This window comes from Melozone crissalis, unplaced genomic scaffold, assembly GCF_028551555.1.
Source record: "Melozone crissalis strain CALT ecotype California unplaced genomic scaffold, PUWL_Pcris_2 ptg000023l_1, whole genome shotgun sequence".
NCBI classification, from domain to species: domain Eukaryota; kingdom Metazoa; phylum Chordata; class Aves; order Passeriformes; family Passerellidae; genus Melozone; species Melozone crissalis.
Genome location: NW_026535801.1, coordinates 7,045,055 through 7,072,448, shown reverse-complemented (window position 1 = coordinate 7,072,448; position 27,394 = coordinate 7,045,055). Strand labels below are relative to the sequence as shown.

At 42.2% G+C, this 27,394-nt stretch overlaps 1 protein-coding gene across 3 annotated transcripts in view; it reads right to left on the bottom strand.

Annotated features, from left to right (window-relative positions):
• Nucleotides 1–395: 395 nt before the first annotated feature.
• IKZF2 (IKAROS family zinc finger 2) overlaps nt 396–27,394 on the bottom strand; it is a 111,365-nt gene continuing 84,366 nt past the window's right edge. For all 3 annotated transcript variants that reach the window (XM_054278258.1, XM_054278257.1, XM_054278259.1), the window contains 3 exons: nt 17,526–17,663; nt 9,825–9,968; nt 396–4,899 (listed from right to left, as the gene is read on the bottom strand). In XM_054278258.1, the coding sequence (XP_054134233.1) occupies nt 4,175–4,899; nt 9,825–9,968; nt 17,526–17,663 (1,007 nt within the window). In that variant the 3' untranslated portion in view covers nt 396–4,174. The remainder of the gene's footprint in view (nt 4,900–9,824; nt 9,969–17,525; nt 17,664–27,394) is intronic.

Sequence of the window (27,394 nt, the reverse complement as noted above, 5' to 3'; positions counted from 1 at the left end):
TGGCTACTTTGTGAGCTGGGTACTAACATTGTAGGAACCAGTACCACTAAAAACTAGGCCCATTAACCCGTTTTAAATCTTTCTCTCTGCTACAGACCACTACAGGTTAATGTCTAGACACCTTTCACATCACATCATAGATGAAAGCACTTTTTAAGGAGAATAAAATTATTTTAATCCCCTAAGTTACTGAGTAAAGAGCAGGCTTTACTGAAAAATGCAATATATTTTGATGTGCACTCCTAACTGATTACAAAGAGAGGTGGCTGTAAAATTAATCAGTCATAACTGCAGATATATAGATAATGCCCTTTGCTCCAAGGATATGGATCACACCAAAAGCAGAATAAGCAGCCACATTCTCTTTAAATTAATAGGCTTGTAATCCTCTAAACTGAGTCAGAGTGTTGCCATTTTTAATGTAAAAGAAGCAAAAGGGTTTACTGGCAAAGAATTGCCCAGATTTTTTTTTTCTTTCTTTTTTTTAAATGAAAATGGGGAATGCTCACAGGAAGCCAACTCTAAATTTGCAGATGTATGTTTCTAACCGGAAACCCAATTCCAAGAATTTCAAAAGAGTTCAATAAAAATCAGCCAGATTTGATTTCCAGCACCAAATACTCAGAACAAACGAATTTAGAGGCCAGGGATTAGCTACTGAAATTCCTAGTACACTATGAATGACTAATGAACTTGATGAAACTCAAGAACTTTTCTTAGAAATCCAATTCTTGCAGAGAGCAAGCAAGAAAAAAACACCCAAAGAAATCTCTGCTGCCCCATTTTGCTCACTTTTGTGAAGGAACAAACTGCATTACATAAAGCCCTCTAATAATAATTTTCAGTAGGAATTGAATTCTAAAGTACATGTTAATTCAAAATTTTTTTCAAAATTTGAACTGGAATTTAATCTTTCTTCTTTTCCTGACTCTAGGATAAAAGTCTCCTGTGAATGTTTAGAAAAGGACATTGATAAGAAAAAATCAATGTGACCCCTTAAGTTTCTTCCTCTCCAAAAAATGTGGTTTCACTAAGATAATTCCCCAGTACTTCTCCAGTTCCCTGTGCCTGTGACATCAGGACATACAGACCTCACCTGCTACTAATAGATGAAGATGGACTTAACTGAAGCCAGGTCCAAAATCAGTGGGTCTCCCCATGTGATCCTTTAAACTCCCACAGAATACACCTTACTGGAGGTAGCAGTGAGTCATCAGTGACCCCAAGTGCAGATGAACTGCAGATGTAATTGCAGCCAACTGATCTGTGCATACACAAGAGATTCTCTACCTTTCCCGTATTCTGGTGCTTTCCCCAACAAAGGCAGAAATTTTAAACACTTTTTCCCTAGTGCTAGCTATTCCAAGAAACCACAGCCCAATGTTCTTTTGCTGACCACAGAGGGGAGAACGGAGTGTTTTCCCCAGAGGCTGAAAGGATTTGCCGGCAACCTCTCTCTCTAGCTTGGCCATGTGTTTTTCTGGAGGCCCAGGAAAGCCCAGCAAGCCTCAGGCCCAAGAACCTTTTAGTTTCCACCTTGTTCTTAAATGACCTCTCCTGCCTCAGCAAATCACCCCCACTTTTTTGTTTTCTGAATTTCCAGGCACATCCTGACACGAAGCACGGCCGGCTGCCTCCTAAGCCCACCTCCCTCACTACAGAGGATCAGCCACACAGAATCCAAGTGATGCCCTCCAGCATCTCCCTGCTTTTCTCCTGCACAAACAAAATTTGGCTGCACCAGGCACAAGACAATGAGAATGGTCCAGAGGATGGCACTGGTTCATTTTCCCCATTTTCCTCCACATTAGGGTGAAGAAAGAAGGAAGGGGAGGAACCCAACGACATTAAGAACAATGTTGGGAATAGATCTTTAAATCTGTCTCTCCAAAGCCTGCATATTCCCAGCCTTGATAGGTCTCACATTACACAAGATGACATTTCTCTCCATATTGTATTATAATTAATAGGCTACTGCAAGACTTTACCAGCTCCTACTTAATAGCATTGCAGTGCTGGGAAGCAGTCATCAGGTAATCTGGCCATGATCTACTGTATTCTTTCTAAACACAGGTTCTAGCTGCCAAGAATGTCACCATAAAAAGATTTCAATCAATACCTTTCAGCTCCTACTTTCAAATGCTCCAGGTCTAGGAAGAGAAGGAGAAAAAAAACCCAGTACCCTCAAAACGAACAGCAAACTGGCATATGCATCAAGTGCACAGATTGGAGGGAGCAGATGGGAATTCATTATGGCCTGATCTTGCTCTCTCTTTTATACTTTAGTAACTTTATCCTTTGGAAAAGGTCTCCCCAGGCGCATGGGGACCGTGTGTGCGGAGGGGGTTAAACCCATCCAGATCTTTCCATTCTCAAGCTGTGCTCTTGTTGCCAAACAACAACATTTCAACTGTGATTGGTACAAACAGTTGGGTTTCAATGGCAATCTGTCCTGTAGGTTTAAGCCCAGTTTTTACTGATGCAACTTGCTGGGTGCTTGCTGCCTTTGTTATTTACTGAGAGAGAAAGAAAGGAAACAAAACAGATCAGTGGACTTGTTTTCTTGTCCACTCTGTGTGTCAAGGACTCTCTCTGGAGTGTGCTTCTCCATTTGCTTTCCCTACAGGGAAATTATTAAATTAGGAACAAAGAAGAAATCTTTAAGCCCAAATCAATACCCAGCACCTACATCTCCACTTATCCCTTTCTGAAGAAGCAGGGAAGATCATATGTGACCTGTTGGTTTGCTGGCCTTCCGTGCTCTCCAGGAGTCAAGGCTATCCAGCAAAACCTGCTAATACTTTCACCCCTAAATTCAGCAGAATTGATGATGTACAAACAAAAGGAAGTCAGTGGTTCAGCATATTAGGAAGTAAGAAGTCAACAAGAGAAAAAACAGTCAAGGTTGGGATCCTGATGTAGCTGAAATAGTTGGGGCAGTTCCATTAAATTCAATGGAGCCAAGAGGATTAATGCTGGCCAAGGATCTGGCTCCTAACGCTTTCCCAGCTGCAAGTCTCAGTTTAGGCTGTTGCCAAGAGGTTAACACTGTGATAGTAGAATGAGAAAGTATTTACATAATTATGTATCTATATATACCTATATTTAAAGAACACTTTGCTACTAGCACTTTTGTCATTTTTAAATCCATAATTTTAACCCAAAAGTATTTCTGAAGAGCAGCAGAACCTCTTGAGTAAACTACAGGCTCTCACCCACTCCTAGGACACTTACTGTCCTAGAAGCAAGTTTAAATGTTATTTCTAAATGTTCTTTCTTAAAATTTAGGGTGCAACTAAAGAAATAAGGCTCCCAAGGGTCTCTAAGAAGCCAGTGAGACAACACATAGGCATGGAGTAACAGAATATCAACAATTCTAAAAAAAGGTGCTTCATAAGTTAAGGAAAAATAAAAATACAAAGCCTCAAACTTACCACAGAAGGCCCTCAGACTTATGAAACTAAACTGCTATAATGTGGTACAGTGTTAAGACATACATTTCTTTTTCTTTTTTTTTTTTTTTTTAATTTATTTACATTCTAGAGGGGCAATACACACTGAACCCAGGAAAACAGCTCACCCTTGAAAATAATTTTGAGAGGAATATTGACTTTGATTCATGCTCCTAACTCCCTACCAGTTTTGCTTTAAAAATAATTGTTCATTCTGCAAAACAAAGTTCCCCCCCTTTCCTCCAGCCACCGAAAGCTCACACCGAATCTTCACATTAGAAAAAGGCTCTCCTCTGAAATGTTTCTATCTATTCCTCTGAAATTCCAAATGAGTGGCATCTTGTTGGGACTTGAAAGCACCTGGCATGGTTGAGTGACATCCCAAGAGAGGACATTGTGTACAACTGACTGAGACGGACACAGACTGCCTTCCAATTCCCACAGCAAGCAAGGCGGGTCACTCCCCAAGAACTGATTGCCACAACAAACCCCTCTTTTTATCCATTCCCTTCCTTCTCTCCATTCTTAAGCTGGGCAGAGCAAATGAGGTTGGGTCCACAAAAAATAAGGTTAATAATAATAATTAAACAACGGCAACAACGACAACAGCAACAACAACAAAATAGGCATCTCAATGTCTGAGGAAAAGTGGGATTGTAAGTGCAGTATTTCTTCATGTGCAGTTCTTCTACTTCATAGGAGTCCCCTTTGGATGAGAAGGCCTAGCGGAATGTGTGCTCCCCCCGGACTATATGCGACGAGAACTCATAGCGGTCCTGGCTCCGGTAGCCACAGATGTTGCACTCCAGCGGGTCCCGGTAGCCGTGGCAGCCCATGTGGATGGTGTACATGACATGGTCCAGGAAGAGGACGCGACAGTGCTCGCACTTGAAAGCCCTAATCTGCTCCCCTTCTCCGTTGATCACCTTGTACATATCCTTTAAAGAGCCCTTAGAAGCTTTTGTGACATCCAAAGGCTTGGCCTCCTCCTTCACGTAAGCCGGGTTTGGCTTGATCTTGGGGGTTAAGGCAGCGTTTCCTGGGTAGGACTGGCGGTCGTCGTGGCTGCTGTCTGAGTCAGTGGAATCCAGGCAGCTATTGCTGGGGGAGCCCTCTCTATCCTGGATTCGACTCTTTGGTCTGATGAGGGAGATGGGGCCATCCATGTTGTTCTCGTGGCTGTCAGCTGTTTCCCTGCTGATGGGCCTCTCTATCCTGCTGGGATGATAGACCTGAGCGTAAGCTGAGCTGATGACCGGGGCCACCTCTGCGATTGTGCTCGGTGTGTGCTGCATCAGGGGGTGAAGTGCCTCAGCTCCAAGGTAGGTGATTGCATTGGTGATGGCTTGGTCCATCATGTGAGACTGCATCAGCTCAGCCTCCTTGTCATAGCTTAGGTTCATATCAAAGGGGATATCTGGATAGCCAAATCTCATGAACTTTTCACCTAAGAGATAAAAGCAAATCCATGAGCAAAATCAACACAATCACGGCAATGTTTCACTGCAAAAGAGACAGAAACCTCCTGACTTGGGGTGAAATTACTCCAGAATCTGAAGTCAACCTCCTTCAATTTATTACTGACCTCCTATCAAGTTTCTGTCCTGAGATGGATAAACAGTAACCTCACTAAGAGCTTTCTTCTTTTCTTTTTTAAATTTATTCCAGGTGAAACATGTGGCTGCAGCAACTTCCAGAGAAATTCCAAATCTTCAACTAAGCCTGACTGTGCCCTCACTTCAAGTTAGGAAATACATCTGGGTTGAAATATTGAGGCCACTGAAGTTCTATTCCAGAGTATACCATTAGTTCTGGTTACCAGAGTATACCACTGAAGTTCTGAGAGAGTATGACATTAGACATGCTGTCACCAAAATTCAAGGGACCATTTCACACGTGGCCCACAATCTGATGTGCCTCACACCTATCTAACAACAGGGCTGAACAGTGAGAAAGCCAAACAACAGGTACAGGGGTCTTGTTATGGTGGCACCTTTAGAGCCGCAAGATGTAAATCCTTTAACCAGCAGAAAAAAACCCCAAACATTAAATGAGAGCATGTGACCAAGAATGAAGCCATTTACAGGAACAGTGGAGGCTCATCTTTGCAGTTTCCTTCCTCCAAAAAAAAAAAAAAAGATTCTATCCCTTTTAGACTGAGAAAAAAAGGACACACACACTGCTCCATTCCCAGTGTCTAATTAGGTAAGAAAACAAATAGAGAAACCAGGTGTATAGCTTTGTTTCACTAGGTAAAAGACAAAAGCACTTTTCACTGACACAGGATAAATTTATACCTAATGATGCTGAAGCTGGCTGGTTCATCCCTGTGAATCCTCACTCACATCCTTGTAAGCTTTTAACATCAATGGCATGACAGATGTGCAAAACCAGAATCACATGCTGGTGCATTATGGCAGTCACAGGGCACCATGTTACACATCACAGCTCTCCTTGGAGGTGAACAGACTGACCACTGCTTCCACCAGGGCTCAGCTCAGCAGCACTGCTTTTCCAGTGATGGCTTTGGAGAGTCAAAGCTCATGGAATAACTTCTTTTTAAAAAGGAAAGGCTATGTGTACGTGATACAAGATGCACATGCTCCTCTGTGTTCACACATGCAATTAGCTGGCTGTTGACAGCTAACTTTTAAAGCTGATTTTATGAAGTCTGATAAATAATTTTGGTTGGTTTTCATTGTCTTTGTTACTTTACTTCCTTGGTACATAAAAACAGACTTTTTTCCCAGTAGCGTAAGTTAATATATTCAAGAAGTCACTACTTACAAGTGGTTTGGCTACTCAAGAATTAAATTACTCAAGAAGCTTCTTCTATCACCTTTTGCCAAAATTGCTTGGAACACAGTGTGTATAAACCACTATAAGAAACAGAACTGTAATCCCAAATCTCTTCCAAATTGCATTAGTACATTTCAACACAGCTATCACTCAGCATTTTATTTTTGACTATAATAATTCATTCCACTTACAGTGACTTATTCTAAAGTGATGCACAGAGAAGAACCATGATGTCCTTAGAGATGATGATGCATCACTTCTGCTGGGGAACTTAGCCTTGATTATCAAGGTAATTAAATGTAAGTCTGAAGTGAAGCACATGAATATTCCTGCTCTGTTCAGCAAAACTGCTCACATGGCTGGACACCATACCACACTTGTGTATCTATGATGTGTACTCAGTGATGGTCCTGGTGATCTGACATGACTTGTGGATGATTCTTGCTATCAAACATCCTCCTTTCAGTGTTTTGCTGTGGTCTGGCAACATGTGATGCCTGTGCTGCCACAGACAGGATGGACAGCTCTGCAACTGGACACTCTGTCTGGTGCCCACTGGTGCCTGTCACCTGCTCTGGCCTCCTGTGTCATTCTTGTGTTTGGATAAAGAAGTAGATCTGGTGAGGATCTGATCCAGCTCCCAAACACACTGTCAGTCCTTTGTAGGCTTTACAGATGAAGAAATGTTACCCATCCTTTATGGGCTACTTGCATAAATGATGCAAACCTTATTTTGATTCCTTTCATCATCCATGTTTAGTTACTCCAGCACAGACAGCAAAGAAAGCTGTAAATTGCCAGTGACCTGAATTATTTATTCCTTTAATTATGAACCAGTTCCAAAGATGCCAGAGTCTGAGAAATGGAGTGTGACATAAAAAAGCAAAATAAATGATAACATGGGAAGGAGAAGGCATAAAACGCAGAGCTCAGAAGTAACCAATAAATGGTCCAATAGACCAGTACAACGTGGTTTCCAAATTAAATTCCTCTTTTGCCAATTCTGTACTTTAAATCAGCCCAATCATTCTGAATTTTCATTTAAACTATGCTCAAACTCTATTTATCCTTGCCCTACATTAGTGAAGCAGAAGAAAAAACTTTCTCCCCTCTGGCCATATGACATTCAAATAAACCCCCAAACAGGTATTTGAAGCTAGATCAAAGCACACAGGCACAGCTGTCCTGTGATACCTGGAGTTCATCTCATCAAGTATCTCAAGCAGCTGCAGTGCTGGACACTTGGGAGAAAGCTACAAGAAACCTTGGAGGAGGCTGTTCCAGCATTTCCCCCTGGGGAAGTTTCTCCCTGACCCCCATTAACCAGAAGCTGAGTGTAATTTGGCAGCCGGCTGATCTTCATCTGTTCTGAGACGCCCGTGTATTTTTAATTCTTACTCTAACAAGCATGGTCTTATCCTAAGCCACATAAATGTCTCCTTTTGCATCCTGCCAGTTCTTAACCTCGGTGACATTCTGAGAGGAAGCTCCAAATTCCAACTGAAAATACATGAATCTGCTTCACATGATCAGCCTGAAGACGGCAGCTTTTAATTTAACCGGTGTCTGCCTCTCCCTCATTGAGCAAGAAGCAAAATGAAGTACTCACACTCCTGCACATCACAAATTTTCCTTCCTCTGGAGTGTGCCTCCACTATTTCAGCTGGTTTGGTATGACTAGTACCTCAAGAGCAGATATATAACCAAGTCTCTCATGCAGAAATGAATTCATTCTATTTGCTGTACTCTGCTTCCTTTCCTCCTGAAAATTCAGCCATAGGAGAGACTGTGGTCCATAACCACAGTCCCTTGGAGATTGCTGATCAGAAAGAGCAGTAAAGCACTGATAGATGTAGCATGCAAAGATTTTAGCTTATGCCTACATGACCTTCTCATAAACACCATTAAGTTGTTTTGGACAGGTGCCATGCTTGCAGTATGCACAGGAAAATTTCCTGCAAGCAAGAGAACCATTACACATTCTTCCTGACAGAGCTGAACAATATTTAATTGGGGAGAAAAGGGGAAGAAAAGTGAGGTCATGGTGGAGGGGAAGAAAAATAAAAAGAAAGGCAGCCAAGTGAAGACTGCTGTTATTTAATCTAAACACTGTGATGCCACTAAAGATCAGAAAAATAAGATATGGTAAAAATGAAAGGGGGTACTTTTTATCCTACATATGGCTAGTGATATGTTACTAGATATTAGATAAAAAAAGGATTTATCTAACAACAAAGTATATAACCTGCTGAAAAGAATAATAATGTGGTATAGCATCTCTCAGGCAGAGATTTCCAATCAGTAAATTTACCTCTGAACACAAGAACAACATATGGTCAATGGTGCACGAGTGGACAAGTAAAATCACCTTTCTGGTCTAAACATATAACAACATAGGAAATACTGATGTCTCCCAGTGTTCCCCATGTGGGATGGATCATTGCTGGCCTAACCTGGGCTCAGCACTGATATTGGGAATGGTCAGCTGACTGAGAGCAGCCAGGTCAGTGTGTCAGTCCCTGCAGGTGAGCTGCTGCACACTGCTGGCCCCCTGCTATTCCAAACCATGCAGCTTACTTACAGCCACCTTCAGGGGTGATTTAACTAATCCATCTGAATCTCCATTTAGCTGAGGGGCAACAATTTTTCTAAATGGCTGTGCTAATTACTTACAGTCCTGTGATGCTCTCTGTAAGTGTCCTCAGAGTAGGCAGAATGAGAGACCCTGAAGTTGTGTGTGACTGCCCTTCAGGGAGTGAGTGTGGAAAACTCCTGTTACGTGACTGCAGAGTCTGACACTTACCCCAAACAAATCTCTGTTCCAGCTTCTCTCCTAAGAAGTTTTGCATTGCTTCAGTAGCAGTAAAAAGAAGCTTTAAGTTACAGCTAAAACCAAGTAAAATTCTCCATACTGTCACCTGTTACAAGCTGAGTAATTTTAATATGTCAAGACGCAAAGCAAAATATAAATTCTTGACCTAGGATTCTAAATCTGGTAACCAAAAGCCACCCAATGGTGTTTCTTATTCATGCATTAATAAGTTTATTGTGTGCAGAGTGCTGCACTCAGAGCAAGAACTTCTTCCAACACAAGGGATGTGATTTACTTCCTCATTCCAGTATTATCAGACCAAGTGTCAGGAATTTAATACAAATTAGAAGTCTTGAGATACTTGTTGTTTGTTTTTTTAACACATATGGAGACAGATAATTATATGACAGTCTTAGCTTGTTTTTGTTTTTCTGGAGCAAGGAGAAGGAAGATGACAAGGGCTAAATCTCAAAAGGGCTAGAGAGAAGTTTAAAAAAAAACAACAAACAAAACAGTGTGAAGTAGAAAGCTCAAGGTTTTCTCAGGCATTCTCATGATAGTGGACTTTGATTTTGAATTCTCTGGACTGGTAAAATGAATTCAATAATTATCATGATTTCTGCTGTGATTTAACCACCTCCATTGCTGTATCAGAACCAAATTGTGAGTGCTACTTTCCCCCTTGTTCTTCTGGCTATTACAAATAGCACATAACCCATAGCCATGCACTAAAAAGAATAAAAGGCTCATTTCCAGCTTACCCACAAACTTCTGTGGGGTGGAGCTTTTACGCTTTCCCATGTTGCTTGACAGCTTCTCTATAACAGCAGGTCTCTCAAAAGGCACCACAGAAATATTGTTGTCCATCACAGGCTCTTGTTCCTTACAATCTTCCAGAGCAGGTACTACAAAAAAACAAAAAAAAATTGGTATCAGACAGGTCTGGTCTACACTTCACAGAACACAAATAATTTGAGCCCTGCTGATTGTGCAACAAGTGCAGCACAACATAAAGCAAGGTGTGAGAATATTTTGGGCATCAAGACAGCAGTCATCTGTAAGCAGAGCCACATTCACAAAACATCTCTCCTTGGGAACGTTTTATTTAGCAGAAATCCAAATTTAAGCATTTATAAAAGCACTTGTTTTGTTCTGGACACTCATTATCACCAGTGAGGAGAGGACACTTTTGAAAACTCACTCTGTAAGTGACATTTTGTGTTACTCTCTCTTCAATATGTTCACCTGTCAACAATGTAAATCTTTAGTTATCATCCTTTGTGTATTCCCTGCACACATACAGCATAATTACTCTCAGTGTTATCTTTTTGCACTAATCTCAATGATTAAAAATCACACACGGCATTGATGAGCCCTGTTTGCTGGGCCTGGCTGTGTGTTCCCTAAGACAAAGGGTTCTCAAATGAAGGATCAGTTTGCTAATGCATATTTCCTCTCTTCAGACTGCAATGAGACTGTAAAATCAACACACACTGTACTGGAATTGCAAGATTAACATCACATGGAAATTCCCTTCAGAATCAGACACAAAAACTACACATTTTTTGATTAATATTTTATCCCCTCAAGCACAGATCTAACTGTCTGCAAACAGAGGTTTTCTGCATCTCACTTCACATCATCAGGGAGCAGGGATCAGCAGGGAGCATTCCTGTGCTAACTACATCAGGGGGAATGCTCATACACTGTATTTGAGAGAAACCAAAAAAATCAACAACTTCTGTCTTTATTCATTTCATTCCTGACATTTGCCAGTTTAGGGAATAAGGTGCTAAAGGAAAAATGTAGGAATTGCACAGGCTTCTAACCAGAGGAGTGAGCTACTTGCACAGGGGTTTATGCCTTTTGCTGATACAGCCATTCTTAAGTACCTACAAAGTACTTTAGTTTTGTTGAGCATCCTCTTCTAATCATCCCCTTCTAATCAGTGGTGGCAGACTGTGGATCAGGCCTGGAGAGTCCCAGTCATTTGCAATATCTATCAAGTGTGTAGCTCTGCTCTGCTGTTATGAGTTTAACAGCAGGCCTTATTATCCTGCATTCATCCTCAGAAGGTAACAAGAAAAACCTGAGAGGGATCAGCCACTAGGACACATGCTGATGGGACAGGTGGGGTATAAAGAATGGATGGCAGAAATGGATAGCAGAAAACCAGAAACTGGGGTGATGTGGCACAGAGTTCCTACAGTATGTAAACTGAGAGGAACCCACTGCATTTTCTGCCTTAGCTCAGGCTCCCAGCAAGGTGCTGGGTATTGCAGAGGTGGCAGAGAAGGCCTGGCACCCTCCTGTTCTGCCAGCCCTCCTCCTGTCTCTCACCATGGCAGCCTTTTGTGTCACAGACACCTTCTCCCAGACAGTGCCATAAATGAACACCACCAGCCCACTTTCCTCCCGTGGGAACTGCACTACCTTCAGGATCCTGGCATGGAATAATCACCCCCCTGTTCCTAAACACAGCTGTTTGCTAGCACATAATACACCAAAAATGGGTGATAAAAGCCTTGTCTCTGCCTTCTTTCTAGTAAGGAAGAGCAAATACCAGGCAATTACAAAACAGAGTATCTGCTCAGGTGAACTTCTCAATTCAGACATCCATAATAAGAAAACATGGCAATTTATTCATTTGATTCCATTTGTGCCTCTGCTGCTATGGAAAGCTGAGCACTTTGAGGCTTAGAATCTACCATATGCTGTAAAATGATTTACTCTGCTGCTTTTTTATTTGTACAGGATGCTCCCCCTGAGAAACACAATGGTTTCTCATTTACAAGGCAGTCCTGCTGGCATCACTGAAAGGGAGGGAAAAAAAGCATAAATATGAAATGAATCTAATGTTGCAACAAAATGGGATGCAGTGTTCAAGTGACCTAATTAATGCCCAGTGCAGACTGGGAGGCCTGGAATACTTTAATAGCCAAGGGTAAAGTTTTAAGGTTAATTAAATACCCTGCTTGGTCAGGAGCTATGTGCACTACTCAAGTATTTACCAAGGAGATTTGGGCAGAAAGAAAAGATGATGTCTGCTGATTTTCACTGGGAACTGGCTTCTGACTGTCCTTTTTGGCTTCCCCAGGCCCAGGGGATGCAAGCACACAGGGTGTGAATCCTGGGATGTGACAATCAAGGGCCATGTCCACCCTGGTGCCACTTCAAGGATTTCCAGCCCTTGGTGCACAGGACACACAAGGCTGGTGGTGTGGTACTAGGAAGGTGCTCAATCCCACCTAGGAACACCTCTGCAAAGCATCCTGAACCAGTTCAAAGCTCCTGATTATTTTAAAAGCCATCTGAATAAGCCCCAAATGTAGTGACATTTGTATGGTCTTATAACAATTAAGTAATAATTAAATAATTCTGCTGCTGGGCATATGTGTGTAAAATTTCCTACACATAATTTGAAACCTTTCTTCCATGAAAAATGAATAGTGCTAAAAAAGACATCTGCTCTTCTCTAAGTCAGGCAAAAATCCGGCTTGGACTCATTTTAAAACTAAAATCATCAACAATAAAAGCATTTTGTTTTCCATCTTTCATGCTGAAGGTACTTTTTCCCATGTCAGAACCCAAGTCTATAATCCAGGGCACTTCTCTTTTGCAAAAGAATCACTGAATCACACTAATATTTGTGTTATGATGGAAATAAGTTACCAGAGTGTGTTTTGTTCTGCAGATTTCCTGGGAGAAGGGAAGGAAGGAAATAATCTAGTTTCTGAAACCATTTAAACAGCAGGCAAAACTGGACCAAACAGATGAGATACCACATTTCAGAAACACTAAAAGTTAAATATCACATTAACAATTCTAGATATATTAATTTTCATTTCAATTTAAAAAACACACAAATAAAGGACACATAGCCCAGCCTGCATTTTTTTTTTTAAGGAAAAACAAAATAAGAAAGAGAGAAACCAAACTGATCACACACAACCACCAGCTCTCAACAATCAGCTGCTCTGTAGTAGAAGCTCGTGTACACATTTACTCAGCAGTAAGTGCAATTCCTTTTTTGTTGTAGTACATCCTACTTCATTACCTTGAACAGCTGACAAGATATAACTAGCTCAGATACAGCAACTCATTTTATGCTGAGCATTTACAGTCTCAGCTCAGGAAGACTTTTTTATTCTAAAAATCCAACTTCCAGCCCAGGAAAAGCCCACGCTTGAGTGTGTTTCTGTTCAGGGATGTTCTTCATCAGCTATCAGGGTGTGCTGCTGGACTGCCCATGGAAGGGTTCACTGCCTCTGACACTGTCAATACTCAATTGTAATTAATAAAAGTATTGTTTCTGAGCTAAACTCTGAATTCATAAACTTGGATAGTCTTCAGAACAGTCTTTCTTTTCCTGAAGACATTGTTGTTTCAATCATAGTGAATATCTTTAATTTTTAACTTCTTAATTTTTAAGAAACTACATGAACTATTAAAATAGTTTATACTGTACCAGTGAGGAAAGAATAGGGGAAAAAAAAAGAGAGGCAAAAAAAATTACCCAGCGTGTGTTTTGCTGATAAATATTTTGTGTGCAGACACCAGACACTGGGCTAAGTCTCAGCTGGTATAAATTAGTATTACTCCATCAACCTCAATTTCCTTTCTGAGGCTCACAATATTGCTATTTAAAAGAAGTGTGTGTGTGCAGAGAAATGACAGGAAATATTCCCATGGACCCTGGTGGGAAGTGTCCTGTGGGACCAGCATTTTAACGATGTTTTAAGCAACTATGTAAGAGGGAAAGACACAAGGCCATTGTGTGTTTTATGTGGAGCTGGCCTTTGAGCCTCACAGCCTAGGGCTAGGCTGCTTTCTCCTTCTCCTGAAAAGAGTACCCTTCTCCATTCCTGGAAGAATTTCTCTGGACTTTTGGCTTTGTGGCAGTGGAGAAGATACAGCTGGGTGCAAACCTTAGCTAGCCTTCAACATTTCTCCCTGTTCTTTCCTGCAAAGGGCACGTTCTTGGCATGCAGGGACTGTCCCTTTTGTCACCCCCACCACACTGAAGACTGATTTCTCCTTCCAAAGACAGCAGTGCTTAGCTGAAAAATTTCAACAACAAAATCATGCGATCTCTCTTGCAGCATCTGTCCTGCTGAGCAGGGAACAGGAACACAAGGAGGGGCAGCTCGACAGGCAACTGGCATCCTGCAAGAGGATGGAGCAAGACCCACAGATTTGTATATTCTTACCCAGCCCCCAAAACCAGCCCTCCTTCCCCCTCTCTTGTTCCCCCTTGTGGCTTCAGTCAGGTGATCTAGCCATCTGCAAGACAGAGATAATTGAAAGCACCAAAGTAGATGTCTGTAGCACGCCTGTAAACTGATGGGCTTGAGCACAGTGCTTGAAAAAAATCCAAACCCTCTAGGGGCTGCTTCCAGCTTTCTGGAACAATTAGTCTCTGCAGAAATAATTTGGATCAATGCTTAGTGTTGGCCAATGCTGGTATTGTTAAATCAGGAGGAGCAGGATGCTGGTAGGGATCAGAAAATCCCCACATCTCCCTGTTCTGTGTGCAGTGGTAAAGTTGAGAGCAGGAGTCACACCAAAACACACTCCAATGCTTCAAAATGCCCAGCAAAAACAAAACACCAAGTATTTGGAAACAGAGTTAGGAAAGCTCACCCCAGTGGGATGCAAAATAAAATTCTCCAAAATATACTCTTAGTGATCCCTCAGGAATATCATTTCCGTGTGTGACATGGGAGACAAGGAAATGAATACAGATTTTTCGGGGTTAGTATAAGGCCTAACATGAAGCTGAGTAACCATTTTTATTCTCTTCCCTGGTGTCTTTGCAGTCCCAGGAAAAAGGATTTGCTGCAGACCTCTACAGGCTGGTGCTCATGACCCTCATGCTGAGCTCACTGTGTGAGTGGTGCTGGGATTTCTGACTGGTCCCAGCTGAATCTGGAGCTCCCTGTCACTGTCTATCCTTGCTGTGCCCTCTCTAAACAACTGAAATGAAGACACTGGATCAAACATCCCCTTAAACATTCACCAGGGGAGACACAGACATATTTGCCCAGAGGAGAAAGAGGCACTGGTTGAATTCAAAGTGCTGCTTTAAGCTAATTTTGTTGAGAAAAGTGAAGAGGTTGTGTGAACACTTCTATTTTGAGCCCAAGCAAAGTCAGTCAAGCTGTAAATAAAAGAACTGTCCACATGGGATTTGCACTGGTTTAACTTCAGGTGGTAGAAAAATCAATGCAAGGTCAATCACTGCAGCTTCTCTGGGCAGACAAGGTTAAGGACTTACCCTTCTTGTCATGGTGTTAGACAGCTTAGAAAAAAGCTTTAGATTTCCTCAGAAATTTTAATTAATTTAATTTATTATTTTAATAAATAACTAATGAAACTAATGAAACCAGACATTGAGCAGCAATTGGGAAGCTCCTCCACAACAGGATCTCAAACATCCTGGCTGTCAGAGCTGTGGGCAGGCTCCTGTAATTCCCTAAGGAAAGGCTGGCTGAAGGCATCTCTCTCTGGTTAACAGGCACAAGGAGTGGGTATTTTTTTGGGAATCAATTCAGTGCTTCAACTCCTACCTAACTGACCAAGCTCACAACAGGTACCTCCAGAGCAAAGCCCTGAAATCTGCCTTTTCACTGACTTTTACCAAAAAAAAGCCACCTCAGGCACATAATCACTCGTGTCAATATCTTTAAAACATCCATGACATTTTAAATGTTGACTTTAGTCTCCAGGGTGTCTAGAAAGACAGCAATTACTTAATAGAGCTGTATGAATATTTTGGCAACATGTACTAAAACTGTCTAATGTGCCTTTATAGGCTTAAATTGGTCATGGGAAAGTACTATTTAAAAATTTTTGGAGATTTCTGTCACCAAAATACAGCCTATAGTAGCAATGCTGAATAGATTTTATTTCAGCTTGCATTTTCAGGGTTTTAAAAATTATTCAAAAGAAATTATTTCCAGATTAAGCCAAATGTCTCCACTCAGTCATGATAAGCAAAATGGAAAAAAATGAAGAAATTGAAGTATTCTTTTGCCTTTTAATTATGCATAAACTTTTTTTTTTTGTTTTGTAGGTATAAGGCAATTTTTAATCAAAATGGAAAACGTTTTTATATTTTCTGAATACTAAAAGATTTTTAAGTCTTCAAGTATCAAATATCTAAAGACAACTTTCAAAAGTTAAAAGGAGTTCAGGTTTAGAAGAGTTTGTGAGACACTAATTTTGAATAAAATTATAACTGTTTTTGGACAGCTACCATTTAGCATTTAGTGCTACAGATAAGCCTTCAACTCTGCAGTCTGAGACATTATGCCCATTATCCATACTAATAGCTCCAGAAATTTCTGAAAACAAATTCACAGAGTTTGACATTTCTTGCTTTCAACAATCTTTTTGGCAATCTTCAGTCCTTATGTATATTAACACATGCAGTGTTAGTTAACATATTAATACCAGCAAATGTAAATGCATACAAACATTTTTTTTTTTTTGTTACAATTACTTTTAACAACACTATTGAATTCCATTCTGCTCTAGAGATTTTTACATCCATCCCTCCCTTTTTTGGAGGCATAAGACAGCATTATAGAGGGTAAAAATAATGACTTCTGAATAACTCTGCCATCCTTATCTTTTCTAATTATCACTCACTATCAGAAAGGAAGGAGGAGAGAATCACACATTTTATACATGGCTGCCACTCCCAGCATTAGAAGGACATGGAGCTGTTGGAGCAAGTCCAGAGGAAGCCTTGGAAATGCTCCAAGGGCTGGAGCTCCTCTGCTGTGGAGCCAGGCTGGGAGACCTGGAGAAGGCTCCAGGGACACCTCAGAGCCCTTCCAGTGCCTAAAGGGGCTCCAGGAGAGCTGGAGAGGGACCTGGGACAAGGGATGGAGGGACAGGACACAGGGAATGGCTTCCCACTGCCAGAGGACAGGGATAGATGGGACATTGTGAGGACACTACCTCCCCTACGAGGGTGGTGAGGCCCTGGCACAGGGTGCCCAGAGAAGCTGTGGCTGCCCCTGCGTCCCTGGAAGTGTCCAAGGCCAGGCTGGATGGGGCTTGCAGCAACTTGGTGTATTGTAAGGTGTCCCTGTTCATGGCAGGGGGTTGGAACTAGAAGGTCTTTAAGAAGCCTTCCAACCCAAACCACTCTATGATTCTATGACACGACTTTTTGGGTAATTTTGAACAGGTGACTTGGCTTTATTTTCGTGTCTGCATATGTGCACATACTAAAAAGTGAAACACTGACTTAAACAAAATAAGCACAAATAGGGCTGTTTAAATGGACAGAGTGATGATTTCAGCCCATCTTTTTTTTCTCCCCCTGCCTCTCTGAGTGCCAGCAATGTCTGAGATGGAAGCGATGGAAAGGAAGGAAGAAGAAGAGATGGAAAGAAAGCCGCACGAGCCGCTCCGCGTCCGAGGGAGCTCTGGAGGCGGTTTGCACCCACCATGGTGACTCATGACCTGCCCAGCAGCCTCCAGACTGACATTCTGCAGGTAGTTGTGGCAGCGTTCCTTGTGCTCCTCCAGAGAACTGCGCTGCTTGTAGCTCCGGCCGCAGTAGTTGCACTTGTGAGGCTTCCCCACTGCGGAAAGAATGAGAGCACGGGGTCAGATCCATCACCAGAGCTCACGCCTCCGCCACAAACAGCTCTTGTGATGGAAACACACCTGAGAAAGGTTGCTCGTGCCCCAGGTCTCCCAGGCCCGTGTTCCCACCGCACACGCCTCCTCCCACCCGCCAGGTGCTTTGCCCCATCCGTTTTTCACACTGACGCTGTAGCAGCAGAAGGAAAAGGAGGCGGCCTCGGTGGCAAAGCAAATAAACAGATGCTGAGAGGGGGGAAAATACCAAGCAGCTGAATCACACCCCAGCACCAAGTCTCGTGGGAAAGAAACTTCTGAGGCCTTTGGCCCTTGGCACAGCTGCTGTCACAAAACTGAGCTGCCCCAGTGGCCTAATTCTTCTCCCAACTGTGGGGAAACCTATTACGTGGCTCAGAGTTCTTTCATTGAGAACACTTTGCCAAAATTACTCAGGGAGGGTTGGAAAATAAATCAAAAGTAACTTTGGTAACCGCACTGCTACGTGCCAGAACTGAACAACCACCAGTAATTCAGAGACCAGATAATATAAAATATATATATAGCATAAATATATACACATAAAAATACAAAAAGCCATGTACAATGAAAATCAAGCCAGATGAATGCAAGACGTAGCTCAAGTTTTTAATCTTTTTCATTTTGCTCAGCAGCATTAAGCACAAACGGCAAATGCTTCTTAATACACGCAAAACCTGGCACCAAATTCTCATAAATTATATCCATTTCATAGTATGTCATTAAGAAACCACAAGAATGGCCTAGCCCAAGGCCAGAAAGCTAGCCAGAAGGTATTTTGCCAAGTGGTGCTAATAAAGGCTTTTAATATAATTTAAACTTGTAGAACATGAACATTTATCCTCTAATAACTAAAGAGCTATTAAGTCAGTGCTGCAAGTCTAGTAAAACACCATTGGCTGCAAACTTCAGAGCTGGCTAAGGGAAAGGGAAGGTCAAACTTCTTCCAGAGTTTTGAAAATCTTAGGTAAGAATTTTAGTTTCTGGCCAAAGGAATTGAGAACATCCTCTGTTGGGTAATCTACATGTTTCTATTGGGTTTGTCCCAATATTGAAAGCTTTTCAGAGTAATTTACTTAATGAAATCTGAGCTGTACTAATTGCAGCCAAACTGCATCGTCACCACTGGGATAGGGGAATGCAGCAAAGCCTATGGGGGGACAGGCACAGCCAAGAATGAGCTGGGCAGAGGGCTCAAACATGAAAAAAGGAATTTGATGAAAAGAACATGCTTGCAGAAAGGTTCAGGTTTTCCCAAAAAGTTTGCATGCACATTTTAGTGGCACAATCAAGGGAAAAAACCCCCGCTTTTAATAAGTATCCAGACTGTGGATTTCTTTGTTTTGAGACAAGGCTTATCCTCAAGAAAGTGTGTCTTAGACCAAAGAGTTGTTGTGGCCCTCATTTTAGCTTGCTCACTTGCTTACACTGTTGCCATAACTGATGCTGGTAATGGAATTCTCAGTGGAGGCCCAGCATGAGACTCATTATCATTCCCAGAATAATTGCCCTTGATGTGAACGATGTGGATCGAGCCCCAGCTCTTAAACATAAACCAACCAGTTCATTCTGGAGGCACCTTTAGGAAAACACACCAGAGGTTCCCCAGGATGGAGAGGCTTCTATAATCACCATTACAATGCTTCATTGTGCATCTAGATGGCATCAATGTCTGTCAGTCTGACACCTTCATTAGAAGCCTATGTGGTGTCTAATAAAAAAATCCAGTGCAATGGAAGGAATTATGTTAACTGAGCTGAAGCAGGGCTGAATTAGCCCACCCAGTTTGGCTACATTAAGCTATCAAGCAACTTAGATAAACTGTAAGGCACAAGGAAAAGGGGTGATTGCTTGCAGCTATTTTAGGCAGCTACTATTAATTACATTATTATCATTTAACACAGAGAGAAATATTCTGCTACAAGCTCATATTATAAAAAATTAATAATTAACAGTCAAAAAAGAGCGTTTATTAGACCTCTTCAAATGGTTGCTCCCTGCATTGCAACCATTCCAGTAACTATTCACATATAACATGGCAGAGCTTTTCCAATGATACCTCAGATGGTCAGCTACCTAAATTCCATCAAATTTGAAGGTTAATAGAGAGGATAAAAGTTAATGATAAAGACATGATTTCTACAGGCAATATGGGATTTGAGGAACATAATTCCTCAAGGAAAGGAAAAGGGCCTGTACACACTTTCTCTTCTCTGGGGAAAAGATAAGAGAATAAACAACATGTGGCAAATGTTGGCCGTGTTGCTTAACACACAGCTGCAAAGAATGAAGTTTGTGAGCATCAGTTGAGTAGTATCAAGCACAACTCCCTTGGGTTCATTTTCCAACTCTGTCCCTCCTGGCTCTAGAGCTGCAATCACATCCTAGCCCCAGAGGTGTAAAGTATTACACTATAATGGCACAGAGATTTACACTATAAAATTACACAGAGTGACTGGGACTTGTGTTGAAGAGCAAATGATCAGGTCAGACCACAATGGAATCAGTTCTGATAGCAGGAGTTTGTGTCACCAGCAATTCTCACAGCCCGTTTGCTAAGAGGTTCAGTGAGCTCAGGCAGCAATTACAGTCAACATTTTAGAAATTGTATCATTGTGACAAATGTCAAGCCACTGAAAGAGCTGCAAATATCCCCTTGTATTCTCAAAGAAGTTAATGACAAAAAAAAAAAAATAAAAATGGAAGTGAATCTTGCCAGTGGGTGTACATTTCTATGTATTTCATATTACCTGATAGAAAGCTGCAAAAGCCTTTTAGAGAATTCAATTTCAGTGATAATCTCAACAGCATACTTTGTTCCACATAACAACCTAACATGAAACCACATGACTGATGAAAAATATTTCAGCCTTTGTCAAATACTTGAGTGTAGGTAAACAGCAATATTCAAAATTTGCCCCCAAAACATGTAGCTCAGACTGCTGGGCATAAGCAGTGTCTGACTAAAGGGCATTGAGGGGAAGGAGTCCAACAGCACTATATCTATCAAATCCCTCTCAAAACCCCAAAAAACTCCTGTCAAATCTAAAGAGAGTTTCTGCCACAGAGCAGAATGGCTCTTTCTGCCTCAGAGCCATTTGCACTGTGAAACCACTCCAGGTTTGCTTGATTTGAAGCTGCCTTCTCCAAGATCCACACGTACACGGACACCACGTTCAGCATCACACACAACCATCTCTTGCCAAGCAAAGTCAGGCTGGAAATGCCTGGTTTGGGGTAATTATTCTGTTATCAGCTTTTCAGGATCAACAATCAGATAAAAAATCACCGTCACTTACTCTCACAAAAATGACACAGTCAATGCAAGCAAGCCCAAAAAACTTGAGAAATCTTTGATCTGTTGTTGAACTGGGGAAGACCAGAGTGCTGGGCAAAACCCAGCGGCCACACCTATGAAACAGCCAACTTGAAGAACATAAAAAACCCACTTTATATTTCTTACTGAAATGTCAGAATTTCCACACATTTAAGCTTAGATTTGGACAGATGACAACATGGCACAGAAAACCCACAGTGGAATCTCAGCCTCAAATGGAAAATATTATGACAGTCACAGTGAAAAAAGACATTTAAATTTGAAGTACAAATTTTGCCCTGGAAACAGGTGAACCACTCATCGAAATTCACAGCAAAATGGATTTTGCTTGTGAAATTAAAATGCTCATGTGGAGGGAGGAAGGGAAAGAGGAGGAGGACATAAAAGCAAGGTGTTTCTGAGTTAGGAATACTTTGAGTCCTGTGGGTGAACTTTGATAGCTGGGAAGTCTGCGTGCAGCGACAACGAGATGGTGTAACTCTAAGGTCAATATTCAAGACAGAAAGCAGACTTGGGCCTAAGGAAACTTCTTTACAGTCATAAAAAAGGTCAGTGAAAGAGAAAGAGCCCTCAAGGCATTCACAGAGCATTTTGCTCTCAAAAGAGATGGGAGTGAATAGCAGAATATAAAGTAAGTCAAAGGGAAACAATAAGGCATCCCAGGTACCACCTTGCCATAAGCACATAAAGCAAGGAAGGCTTATGGAATGGGTTCAGAGCTGCAGTGCACTTTGGTGAGCTAAAATCCTGCCTCCCTTAAGAGCCCTGACACTACAGTGCCTGTTTTGGGCAGCACATTGTGCTGTGCAGCAAAGCAGAGCAGAATTGCTCCCTGTCCATTGCTCATGTCCCTGGCCACAGCTCGAGCACTCCCAAGTCCTGCTCAGGCAGGGCTGGGCATGGCTGCCTGTGTGACGTGGGCTGGCCCAGTCCAAGGAGCACAGCTCGCCCCAGATTTCCAGTACTTTTGCTCTGTTGCCTGTGGAAGTGAAGCCGGCCAGGATTTTTGCACTGCATGGCCATCTAACACAGCGACTTTTGGCTCAGACCAAGAGACTCCCTGACAGCAGGGCACTCAGTGGGACTTATTTCTGTAAAGTCTGAACTCCTGCTCAGCCCCCAGCACCCAGAGCAGGAGCAAACATCAGTATTCTCCAACTGAAGCTTTCTGGAGCAGTGTTAAAGTCAGAATGTTCTTTTGAGCTGATACTGCACAGAATCACAGCCTGAGCTAGGTTGGAAAAGACCTTTGAGATCATCACGTCCAACCATGACCTAACACCACCTTATCAACTAAACTATGGTACTGGGTGCCGCATCCAGTCGTTTTTTAAACACCTTCAGGGATAGTGACTCCACCACCTCCCCAGGCAGGCCATTCCAATCCTTAATCACTCTTTCTGTGAAGAATTTTTTCCTAATATCCAGCCTGAGGCACAGCTTAAGGCTGTATCCTCTTGTCCTATTGCCTGAGAGAAGAGACTGATCCCCACCTGACCACAACCACCTTTCTAGAGTTCTAGATGGCAATTAGGTCTCCCCTGAGCCTCCTTTTCTCCAACCCAGCTTCTTCACCCACTACTCACAGGTCTTGTGTTCCAGATCCTTCACCAGCCTTGTTGCCCTTTCCTGGATGCATTTGAGCATCTCAACATATCAGCGAGTCCCCCATCATAATCATAACCTTTATTCATTCACTAATTGTTTTCTTCCCTCAAACTGGAAGGTGCCTAAGTGAAGGGAACTGTTCTGCAGTCACACAGTGCCTACAGGGCATCCCTTTGCCTCGAATGGGACTTATCAGATCACAATCAGCTTTCCTACCACAGAGGTAGGAAATTTGATTTAAGGTGCTGGGTTGGGACTAGGGAGTGTATGGTTCAACTCTTGGTTACACTACAAATTTGTGACTGCAGGCAAGGTATTCTGATTTCCTGGGCTTCAATTATTCATACATATGATTAAGGTAATAATTCCCTTCTTCACAGCATGTAAATGAACTCGTGCACTTTGCCAGATGCACAGAGGCTAATTTTGTGGAGCACTCACAAGTAGGGAGACACAGAAAAATAGCACTGGTACCTCTACTGAGAAATTAAGGACTTAATAATACACTATGATTATATTAGATATGAGAGTGAACATTAAAGAGCGAGAGGAGATACTTAGGATGGCACAGAACAGAGGAACAATAAGAAAATCAAATCAAAAATAAAACAACATGTGGCACTGTGAGGCCATGCGCTGCATGGAGCCCTTCAGACTGGGAAACTGAGCACGGGGGGATGTCAAATGCCCCGAGCTTGATGATATTTACCCCACATGGGACAAAAAGAGAGGGTGCAATAGCTGCAGGAAGGTGGCAATAACATCTACTGTTGTCCTTGATGTAGCTCTGAGAGGCACGGAGGGCCGAGGCAGAGCTGAGGCTGCAGCAGGAGGGCTGAGGCTCAGGAGATGCAACACGGTGGCCGTGCCTCGCTACTGTAATTAAACACTGCACCTCGGCTTGTCTGGAGCTGCCTGGCTCAGAGGCTCACACACACAAAAATATTTACATGAATAACAGACCCCTGAACGAACTAATCACAAAAAAATTAGAGTGAGACCTAAGCCCATGCTGGCTCTGAGCAGCACGTAGCTTTGCAAAGGGAACTGCCTCCCACTCTGAAGCTCTATCTCACTGCTGTGCTTAATGACTGTAAATGTGTTAATTGAAATTCATGGGGGCTCTTTGATGCCTTGCCTTTTTTTCTTTTTTTTTTTTTTGCCTGGGAGATTACACACACAATACTCATATATACTGGACTTCAGAAATAAGGTCAAGTCCCACAGCCAGCCCAAGATTGTCCAAGACAACCTGCATGCAGAAGTCACAACGTGTAAACATCTGAAATAATGGCTAGAGCACACAAACACACAGACTGGAGACACACAGTGTCAAGTGCATCCTCTCCTGAGGGCCCAACCTGTGACATCTTAAAGCAATCTAATTTTCAGCAAGAACAAAATCTCTAGTCACATTATGAAAACTTCACATTAACTTTTCAATCTTCCCAGTCCAAGAACAGCAGGCAGCAATACCTGGGGTATGCTTCAAGGGATGTGGATACATTTCTGAATTCATCACAGAATTCTGATGTCTCCATTTCACAAGGACATTTTAGATTAACATATTTTGGGCCAAGTATTAGGGTTTCATGAGGCCATGAACCCTAATAATAATAATAGGGTCCATGAACCCTAATAATGACCCATGTGGTAAAAGGCTGGGTGACCAGATCATGTGGTACAGAAGTCACCAGAAATAGATTTGTATTTAATAAGGTTTCTGGGCACCTCAAAAGGTTCAAAACTCAAAATGCAACAGTACAACAGAAGCCTACATAAAGGTCTTGACTTGGAGCTCACAACAGAGCACTTGACTGACTTTGTGACCTCGTGGCCCAATGCCTCTCAGTCAACATTATTATCAAGTGCAACTGATATATACATGGCTGTATATTTTGTGAGGTTCTCAGCAAGTGAAAAGCACCTTGTCCTGACTTTTTGCACAGTGGCAGTCAATGATAAGTGATTTTTGCTGACAGCTACCACGTCCTATTACAGCTGGCAGTGAAACCCAGCTGGATTCTCATGGGGCATCAGCACCCAGTGAAAAAACAGCAAAACATCACACCTCCAGCTCTGGGGTTCTGTAGACATACCTGCCTCTCCTAAAAACACCTCCAGGGCACAAATCAGCAGCTTGACACCTGCATCCAGCTGCCAGTTGTTTACAGCACTGTCAAACAAGCAGCAAGCAGTGAGTACTGTACAAGTGTTCAGTTCTCCCTCAATATGCCACAACAAGCAGTGCTCAACACCAGATTCTACATAAGCCCTGAGGACTTCATCCAAGAAGTAAATGCACTAGGTCAAGAGAAACTTTTCCTACCCATACCCTGTCTATAGGAACCACACAGCCAGAATCTAGAGTACATCTGTAAATATCAGTGCTCAGGTACAGCATTTAAGGGGTTGGGTCCTTATCTGTCTCTTCAGGAGATTCTGCCTGCAGCCTGTTATTACTTTTTAGATGTTTCAATTTATTTTGCAGCTTTTAGTGGCTGTGTTATATGATTCATTAGATTGTATTTATCTATTAACTAATCTGCAGAATTTTACAGATAAAACAATGTTTCAATCTGCCACCAGGGTTATAAATAAATAGGTGCCCTTTTTGTGCCAGAAGTTTAACAAATAAACAAACAAACAAACAAACTCCTGTTTCATTGGCACAATCACAGAATTACTGAAGTCTTCCAAATTGTTCAAATATTCACATGGCTCCATGCAGCTCCCATTCAAACCAAGAAAAAGCAAGAATATTGCACCTCATTTTTTTCCTATGCAGCACATTTTTTTTCCTGCAGCACCTGTTCACTTTGCAGGTTTGTATGTTGCATCTGTGTATGTGCAAAAAACAAAGGAAAATGTACCTGTCTATGTGAAAACATGCAAATAAATTAAGCATCAAATCAAGGGAAACACAGACAGGGACAATAATACTGCATTTAGTTTTGATAGAAATGAAATTCACAGGTATGTGCTTCAATTCTATGTCTCAAGAAACACCTATTACACTACATAGAAGCTCTCCTCAAGTATTTCCCATGGTTTAACTGTTTCCTTCATTCACATCTGGCAAAAGGAACCTGACACTCAATTTTTCGTTTACATTAATGCCAATGAAGCATTCTGATTTCCCTCCCCACTTATATTTGCAAGTTTCAAGTGCAAATGTTCTGCACTTAATGCTGTGAGGCCACTGAGCTGGATGCACTGTCCAAGTCCCACACCAACATGTCCCAGAAGGTCCAGAACCCCAGCACTGATGGGGCTCCTAGGAATTCTACATGGATTCTGACATGATTAAATAATACTAGCAAAGGACTCTGTTTACATTGCACTCTGGTGATGACTAACACAAACCAGGAAGTCCACAAAATAACTGGTGTTTTATCACCTGGCTGGCTTTAAAGTGACTTCCAAGCAGCCAGATTTATCATCATTAACTTTTAAAAGGGGTAGAGGCCTTCCAGGGAATACAAGAGGTGACTTTGGAAAGTCCAACCTGCAATGCCTGCATGCTATCTGCATGTGGGTGGGAACAGGTTGAAGAAAGAGGTTAAACCTTAACTCTGTGACTTTCCACTCCACTTCAGACCTTTAACATTATATAAAGTTGACTTGATAAGCAGAGTGTTAATTGGTTCACGAGGCAAACCTTCCAAAATGTGCTAGTTGGCTTCTCTTCATTAAATAAAAACCAGTTTAGGTTGTTCCTCTCTGGCCTGTCCTGTGTGCTCCCTGCCAGGGGCACAGCTCAGCAGGAATGTCAGGAGGTGCCTGGGGATCCACACGTCATCCATCACGAGCCCAGCTTCCAGGGCAGGTGGGGAGGAACAGCTCCCAGGGGCAGCACAGGGTGTGGGCACCTCAGTGCAGATCAGGAATGCTGCTGGACAAACACTCCCTCCACAAGAGCTTTTGTTTGGGGGTTTTTGTTTCCTCTTTGGGTAAAACAAATGGAGATGTTGGGCCAGATTTCTCTAGGAAGCCAATTCACATCAGCTCTGTGCAGTTTGCTTTTATTTCAAGTGCAGCCCCTTTGCATATCCTGCAGAAGTCCCTGAGCATTACAAAGCAAACAGAATCTAAGAATTGTTTGGAGCAGGCAGTGCCAGAGTGCTACCAGGTATCCTATACTATATAAACAACAGGAAATAGAGAGACACCACGTTTAGCTTCCACTATAACAACAGGTAAGTTTCTTCCTGCATAAAATCACTGAGCAAGCCCTTTAACTCATTTCTTCTCATCCTGCGGCAATGATTTCCCCTGTTCCACCTACAAGCTCCTGTGTGAGAAAAACCATCTTTTAGCACCTGGCACCTTTCAGTTTTATGTCTTGTATTAACAGGTAGGAAGAACACACTCCTTTCCTGTAAGTTTTCCCTTTTCTTGTCACTGTCAGAAACAAAGTTTTGGAAACAGACAATTAAGACCAAGCTGTCATGAAGATAACAGCAACTTGGGAAGAGTAATAGTGACAGCTCCTCTTCTTTTCCTAACCACTGATGTTGGGAGTTTGCACTTATTTTGATCAAGGCCAACATTGAAGGAAATCTTGTTTCCAAAAGCAGGTCAGGCTGTGAAACTAATGGGCTCCTTTGGGACATGAAAATTGTTATTCACACTGTTCTAACTGCCCAGGAATCAGCGTGGCCCATGCCTTCATGCCACCCTCACCAAGATCTGCTGCTCAGGCATGCAGTTCTGCCATGTCTTGCACCAGGGTCAAATGAGGTCAAA